General features: G+C 37.6%; 1 protein-coding gene across 1 annotated transcript; it reads left to right on the forward strand.

Moving 5' to 3' along the window:
* The first annotated feature begins 5,769 nt into the window (after window positions 1-5,769).
* LOC110733162 lies at window positions 5,770-7,212 on the forward strand. The gene is made up of 4 exons (XM_021913176.1): window positions 5,770-5,994; window positions 6,080-6,223; window positions 6,363-6,659; window positions 6,832-7,212. Exons 1-4 carry the CDS (start codon window positions 5,770-5,772, stop codon window positions 7,210-7,212), a joined length of 1,047 nt encoding a protein of 348 aa, XP_021768868.1.
* The last annotated feature ends 1,199 nt before the right edge of the window (window positions 7,213-8,411 follow it).

Here is an 8,411-nt window from a genome sequence, read left to right on the forward strand (position 1 = left end):
TTTTGTTCAGAGACGCGTGGACATATCAAAAAGCTCTTTTGTTCAGAAACGCGTGGACATATAAAAAAGATCTTTTGCTCAGAGACGCGTGGGCAAATCATTCAAAGCTCTTTGTTCAGAGATGGGTGAATATATCAAAAAGATCTTTTGCTCAAAGACGCGTGGGCATATCATTCAAAGCTCTTTGTTCAGAGATGCGTGGACATATTAAAAAGCTCTTTTGGAAAGAGACGCGTGGGCATATTATTCAAAGCTCCTTGTTCAGAGATGCGTGGACATGTCTTTCAAGCTCTCCTGCTTAGTGACATGTGGGCATCCTATTAAAGCTCTTCTTTTTCAGAGACGCCTGGATAGCTCGTGAACAAGCTCTGTTGTTCAGAGATGAGTGAACAATCCTAAAAAAGAAGCTATTTTGTTCAGAGACGAGTGAACATCAACAACAGCGAGATGGCGTTCCCTAGCTTGTGGAAGGCCGTCACCACAAAATGCTGCAAAAAATCAGTTACCCTAGAGACGTGTGCTCGACGGTGCAAGATACACGTTTCATAACTCTCTTATCTATTTTAACTAACGCTAGTCAATGGAGCTTTGGTTAGGTCGTGGTCTTCCCTCATTCCCGAGTCGCATTAGCACAAGCCACGAGCGAGCAGCAGGTTCGCGATTTCCAAGTTCTCCTTCTTTATTATAAGTCTGAATTCTATTTTTCGGGTTTGGTCAGGAGGGACAAAAGAGAGATCACATTTATCAAGGAGCATTGATGTAGTCGAAAGCTTTCTCTGGCAATCACAAGGATCAAGGCGAACCGCTTGCGGCAAAAGCTCCTTGGTTTCCCTCCAGTAAGGGGTCGACTGGGCTGGACTAATTTGGAAACATTGGGAAATTTACTTTATACTTACTATTTTGTCTGGTTTTTGGTTTCTAGTCTTATTTTATTAGTAGCCATGATTGGGGCTATAGTACTGACTATGCATAGGACTACTAAGGTGAAAAGACAGGATGTATTCCGACGAAATGCTATTGATTCTAGAAGGACTATAATGAAGAGGACGATAGACCCACTCACGATCTACTAAAGGTATCGGAGATTGATTGGTTCGAATCCAATTCGTGAGATGGCAGTGATCTTTAGCCGGTCATGGCCATTCCAGAGGGACCAGCTTCGTGCGAATCAGCGGCCACCAAAATAGCAGAATCGTTAGGCGTTGGTGGTGGATTGAACCTTTAATTCATTCCTCTCAAGGCGGGATGGAACCGCAGCCCTTTTTCGTGGGAATCCTGCTTACACTGAAACCAGAGTATCGACGTTACAAGAATGATTTGGGATCGCAAAACATTATGAATCATTCTCCATCCCTATCGTTACTTTGACTTTTGTTTTCGAAACTTGCGTTTCTCCAAACTCAATCAAAGTGGGGGCTTCTGTAGAGACCCAAATGTGTCTCTCCAAAACAAAACCCAGTGATGAATACCTTTCATGTCATTTGATTATTGAACAAGGTGAAAGTGTTAAAAGTCTAGTGATGAGGATGTTTTTATTAAAATATCTCTTCTTTCTGTTTTTGAAAATATTTCTTTTCTTACCCTATATATGAAAAACGTGAATTCTAGTTTATTTTGGTCCATAAAAAGGGTCCAATAATAGTGTAATTGGATAGGGCTCGAAAAGATATTTTCAACGATATATTATAAGCCCAATTTCGATGAATAATGAGGAATTTATGACCAAAATAATAAACTGGGCTCGATTTGGTTCTTATATGCGGCCCAATGATCTAGAGGAGGGCCTATTATAAATTATCATTCCTAAATCTATTAGGATTGATTATAGTCTTCTAAAATAATCTAGAAGGTTCTCTTAAATCCTAATGGAATTAAGATTGATAATTACGTTTCAAAGAGTTTGAAATGTAATAAAACTACTCCTTTTGAGAATCCTTGTTTTGTATGAAATGGAATATATTCAGATATTATTTTTGTGCCTCATAATCTTTATCTAAATCTTAAATGTTTGGATAGATCTTAAAATTATCTTTCTAATTATATATTATAATATTAATTTCGAGCTATAACGAAAAAGATATGAATGAGATACGAAACTCTATCCAAAACTGACACCCTGACACTATTTCAGCCATATCTTTTAATCTACAAAATATTCTAATCTGATTCAAATTGGATTAGAAAGTAGACGCCAAAAATTTCCAATGAAATATTATATGACTTATTTGGACTTCTGGATCAAAAGCTATGATAAAAACAAAATCCGCAAAAACTGTCCTACATCGCCAAACAACAGGTTTGTCGCCTAGCGACAAAGCCTGTCACCTGGCGACAAAATTGTCGCCTGGAAACAAGTGCTATCGTTGGCGACAGAGGCGTGTTTGATTCCTTTTCGAACTCTGATTCGTTTCTATCGATTCCAGACTATTTTCTTATAAATATGGACCCTGGACCTCCGTTTTCAATCATCAAATCTTAACCAGAATTCTCTAATTCTCTTCTCTCTCTCTAAGCTAAAGCTTATTCTCTCTCTCCCTCTTTCTAGCCTAGCTTTTTACAAACACAATTCCTCACTCATTAGCACTAGACACACCTAGCCAAGTTCGAAGTTGCCTTCGCCCTAGACGTGAAAGGTTTGATATTTCTGAGGGTTTGGTCTCAAATCTCTATTTCAATTATTTAATTTAATTGTTTGATTTTATATTTTCCTTGAAGTTACTAATGTGTGTATTTTGTTATTAGAAAGAGGTACGAGGCATCCTAGTAAGTAATTTAATTGTTTAATTGATATTATGATATAGAAATCATGTTTAGGTTGTTATTTTGATTCCTAGTATCATATTAGGATGCTTTTCCTAGTATCATGTTAGGATTCTTTTCTTAGTATCATGTTTAGGGTAATAACTAAAATTCTAATATCATGTATGATTATGATGATGCTTCCTATTTTCTTTCCTAATATCATGTTAGTATCATGTTAGGGGTAAAGCTTTGATCTTTATTGTTTAGTGACATGCTAGGGTTTGTTATTAATCTTGTTAGTATCATGTCTAGGATCTTGCTATTATTATGTTTTATTTAAACATGAACATTATTATTTTAAGGAAATTTTGTCTAAAACCACCCGTCTAAAACTTATTTTTGTCAAAAACCACCCAAATTCGAATTTATGTTGCAGAAGAGCACCTGATCTGATATTCTGGCCTTGAATTGAATCTCCAGCGTCGACTCAGGTCACGTGAATGAACACGTGACTTTTAATGAGACCCCCCTTCTTTTTTGTTACTCTTCGAATTTTTTTGGCTTCCCTCTCTCTCCTCTTTTTATTTTCTCTCCTCTCGTTCCTCTCTATTCTCTCTGTTCTCTTAATTGAATCTTCTGCAAATTACAATGACGATTGGGCATGCTTCTTAATTGCGGAAGGTGAATCGATTAATTGCTGGGAGTTGTAATAGTGTAATTAACACTTAAAAGGTAAATTTTTTTCTACTTTTGACCTAATTTTACACCCCTTTTCTTTCCTGTTTTGGGTTTGTACGTTTGTGGGCAATTTTCTGATCAAGTTGAGTCATAATAAATGGGTAAAGATACAAATGGCAAAGGCAAGAAGGAATTTGAGAGGGAGGGGACCAAATGGGAGATAGTGCAGAAAGCAAGGTACTTTTTTTTAGTATAATAATCTGTTAATGGTGTGTTTTATCATTTTTTTTGTTGAATTAAATAGTTAATTACAGTCCTGCTCCACTAATTATACCCATGTGCCATTAATTAGTTGAATAAGTAACAATTATGCAAAGTAAAATGTGGTAATTGGTTCATTGTTTAAGGTAATTGTATATTGTGAAAATTGTGTGTTTTATCATTTGTTTTGTTGATTTTTTAAGCTTTAGTTTGGATTCCTAAATGTGTTAGTACTTAATGCATGTTGATTATTTAATTAGAAGTGTGATAATTTAATTAGTTGTTGCTCTTGTGTGTTGTTGTGTATCAGGTTCAATGGCATAAAATTCGTAGGTGTGCCTAGGTATAGATTTAAAATAGGACAAATGAATTTTAGGTTGTATTATGGTGGAGTTTTTGTGACAAATAAGAAGAAAAAGCAAACCACTTATGAACTGGACCCACTGGTTATCATGGCCTTAGTTTACACCCAAATGTAGAGGAGGTTTGTTACTTTGAGTTTGCTTACTGGATTAGGCATGAGTTGAAGTATGAGGATGTTGGTGAGATTTGGTTTAGGAGGAAGAATTGTACCTTATTTACTGGGAGGGAGCAGATAAAGAATGATAAAGATATTCCTAACCTGCTGGAATCTCCTGAGAGTGATGGGTGGTACAACTTGTATGTTGTACATCATGAGAGAGGAATTGAGGGTGGGGAAGGGAAAAGCCAAGAGGAGGGGCCATGTGAAGATGACTATGATGATGACTTTCAGGAATATGAGAATCTTGACAATGTTGAGGACTGGTTTGATTTACAACAGCTGGTGGGTTTGGATAAAAAGAGAAAGGGTAAACTTAGTGAGTCATCAAGTGAGAGGGGCCCACTTTGTGCACTTGATAACCTTAGATCTGGTAACACAGATTCACTCATATCTTCAGCTCCTAACCACCCTTGTACCTCATCCATTAACCAAAAACAGCCAATTAAAAACCCTTCCTCAACTAGAAAAGGGAAACCAAATGTGAGATCTAAGAAATGGAAGGCTAGTGAGGACTTTTGTAATGCAGAATCATTGGTTGAGAAGGAGGCTGGTAGTAACTAGAATGGCTATGAATCTGGTTTAGATGAGGGGAGTGATGTGGATTTCAGTGAAGAAGACTGGGAGGATCAAGAAGATGATGATTTGTTTGCAGCTAATATAGATGAAACCATAACTGAGAGAATAACAACGATTTTGGGTGGTAGTCAGTCACTACAAATCTACCAACCTCAAAATAAGGAGCAGGTAGTAGAGGATGAAAATGGTTTAATAGACTTGGGGGTAGAAGATGAGGTAGATTTAGGTGAATCTAATGATAATGTTGAGAGTTTGGCTGACTCAGATGATGAGAAGGGGATTCACTATCATGCTTTTAACCCAGAAGTTGACTTTAAGGACAAAATAAAGTTGAGCTTGGGGTTAAAATTCCCATAAGTAGATATATGTAGGAAGGCTCTGAGGTATCATGCAGTGGAGAATGGGTACAACTACTATTTCCTACATAATGACAATAACAAGGTAAATGTGTTTTGTGTGCATAAATGTGAGTGTAATTGGAAGCATTCAAGGATTGTGAGATGCAAATGTGATAGCAAGAGAAAGTGCAGATTTAAGGTGCACTGTAAGAAGATAAAAGGTGAGGCTACAATTCAAATAAGGACTCTGAACTTGAATCATGAGTGTGGGAGGCAGCCTGAAAACAACAAGGTGAGTGCTCTGTATTTGGTAGAGAGATTCTTAGAGGAGTGGAGAAATACACCCAGTTGGAAGCTTAGAGACTTCATAGTCAGAGCTAGGAGAGTGACTGGTGTAAGTCTAGGATACTACATATGCTATAATGCAAGGCAAATTGCAATGAATATGATCCATGGTGATGCTGCACATCAGTATTGGAGGGTTTGGGATTATGCTGAAGCCATTAAATAGTTTAATCCATGTAGTACAGCTGTAGTGAAGTGTGTTGGAATAGAGAATCCACCTCCCATATTTCAGAGAATGTATATATGTTTTTAGCCATGTAAGGAAGGATTCATGGCTGGGTGTAGGCCAATTTTGGGTGTGGATGGATGCCATTTGAGGGAACTTGTCCCTGGATTTGCTTGACAGCAGTGGCAAAAGATGGTAACAACAACTTGTTTCCTGTAGCTTGGGCTATTGTGGAAACTGAAAATGCAGAGACTTGGGAGTGGTTTATAGAGCTACTTGTCACTTACCTGGGAAATGTGGGTCAAGATGTGACATGGAAAAGACAAGGAGTGGAGCCTGTGACATTTATGTCTGACAGACAAAAGGTTAGTGTACATAACCCTTTCCTATTTCAAGTTCAACTGTCTGTTTTTTAGTATACTGTGTGATTAAGTTGTGATGTGATTGCAGGGGCTATTAGAAGCATTCAACAAGGTCATTCCCAGGGATGAAATAAGGTTTTCCTGCAGACATATTTGGGCCAAGTTCAAATTGAAGTTCCCTAGTCAGCTATATAAGCAATATTTTTACATGGCTGCAAGATCCACAACAAAGGTACAAAGTTGATTATTATTCAGTAACTTGAATCATGTGTCTGAATCTGAACTTAGGAATGATTAGTGTCTTATTTTAACTTGAATCATGTGTTTGAATTTGAACTTGGTAATGATTAGTGTCTTTTTTTTAATTTTAGTTTCATTTCAACCAACAAATGGAAGCTATCAAAGTGTTGTCAGTAGATGCTTTTAATTATTTAAACAACATTCCAGCTTGCCATTGGTCAAGACATGCATTTAGTAGTAGATGCAAATCTGGAATGTTGCCCAATAATTGCTGTGAGAGCTTCAACAATGTCATAAGGGAAGCTAGGTCCATGCCTATATTAGGAATGCTAGAGTGGATAAGAAGGTGGCTTATGAGAAGGTGTTGTGCAAAGAGAGATGGGCTAAAGCAGTTTGATAGTTTGATCATGCCCTCAGTGGTCAAAATGGTTGGAAGGGCTAGTGAACAAGTCATCAAGTGAGATGTTACACAAGTTGATGTTCATGAATTTGAGGTGGACCATGTGTCCACTGGGGAAACCTATGTGGTAAACTTGCAAAACAGAACATGTGGGTGCTTTAGGTGGGAGTTAATGGGTATACCATGCTATCATGCTCTAGCTTGCATTGCTAAGCGAAGATACAACTTGGAGGACTATGTGCACCCAGCATATCATGTTGCCACATATGCTAAGTCATATGCCCCCTCCTTTCACCACATGCCTGGAAAAAAATCAATGGCCACAAACCACCTTCCCAGAGCCACTCCCACCTGCTTTTAAGAAGCTTCCAAGAAGACCTAAGGGCAAGAAGAGAATAAAGGAGCCAGGGGAGGGAGAAGAAGCTAACTATGTTCAAAGTCAGAAGAAGCAAATCATGTGTAAGAACTGTGGTCAGTTTGGGCATTACCAAAAGACATGTAAAAATCCACATGTCCCACCACCACCACCACCACCACCTCCTGTCAACAAGGGTGGTAGACCAAAGAAGGGAGCCCCTTAAACAAAAAGCACCACAAGAGCAGCAACAACAACTGTATCAACAATAACAACACTAACTCCAACTTCCCTGCAACCATCTTCAGCAGCAAGAACTCAAGCAACAGCAGCCCCATCAACAGGTTCAAAGAAAAGAGCACCTGCAAATTCTTCCAAGATTGCAAACACTACAAAGCAGCAATCTGTAACTCCAGCACCTGTTCCTAAAAGAAGCTACTAAAAAAGACAGAAAACCAATGGGTAAACATCAACCTCAGTTCAATGCTCTCAAGCAAGCTGCACAATTCAACCATCACAAGCCTCTAACTCTTGATCTAATATGTGTTTGAATTGTTAATTGTACTAAGTTTTTTGAGCTAGGATAAGCTTTTGAACAAATTTCATGGTACTTTTGTTATGTATGACAACAATTACAATCAAGTTATATGCTAAGTAACAAGTAATTATTTGCTTATATGTAGTGCAAGTAAGAATTGCAAAATATTATGACAAATCATAAGGTATTTCATTACTTTCTTAATACATCCTACAAACACAAACTACTACAAGTTCTACTAGATTAGGGATATAAATTTCAGTACTCAAACTAACTTAATACAACCTACTGCCCACATCAACTAGATTAGGCCACTAATTTGACCATAATAAAACTAAGAAGCATAGACATTACAACACAAACTGACATAGTCATTCTTATGTTGTCACCAGATTCATTCCTTCTTTTCTTCAACTTCAACTTTAATTTGTCAAGTTCTTCCTTCAATATCCTTTTCTCATTCTATGCACAACACAACCTTGTTTGTAGAACACTGACTTCCCCTTTTAGCAGCTGCTTGTTAGATAAAATTAGGTTTAGTGCATCTCGTTGCCAATTGGTCATATCTTCATCAACCCAACGAAAAAATTTGCAACCCCTCTGGTTTGTACTTAGATTGTAGAACTTGCAGGTTTCGAATCTTCTCCTAGGGTTTTCATGAGTCCAAGACTTCAACCTTGCAATTGGAACACCGCATCCGCACTTAGTGTTTGCTGGAGATTGCGACATTTCACCTGAATTTTCAACATTTCAATTATTTAGCAAAGGTAAACCCTAATTTTCGCAAAATATGACAAAATCAGAAACCACCTCAATAATGAATTCAAAATTAAAGTTTCTGGAAGGTTGTTATTCAGAATTCAACAATGGCTGGTGATAATTGGAGC

Source organism: Chenopodium quinoa, unplaced genomic scaffold (assembly GCF_001683475.1).
Source record: "Chenopodium quinoa cultivar QQ74 unplaced genomic scaffold, ASM168347v1, whole genome shotgun sequence".
NCBI lineage: Eukaryota > Viridiplantae > Streptophyta > Magnoliopsida > Caryophyllales > Amaranthaceae > Chenopodium > Chenopodium quinoa.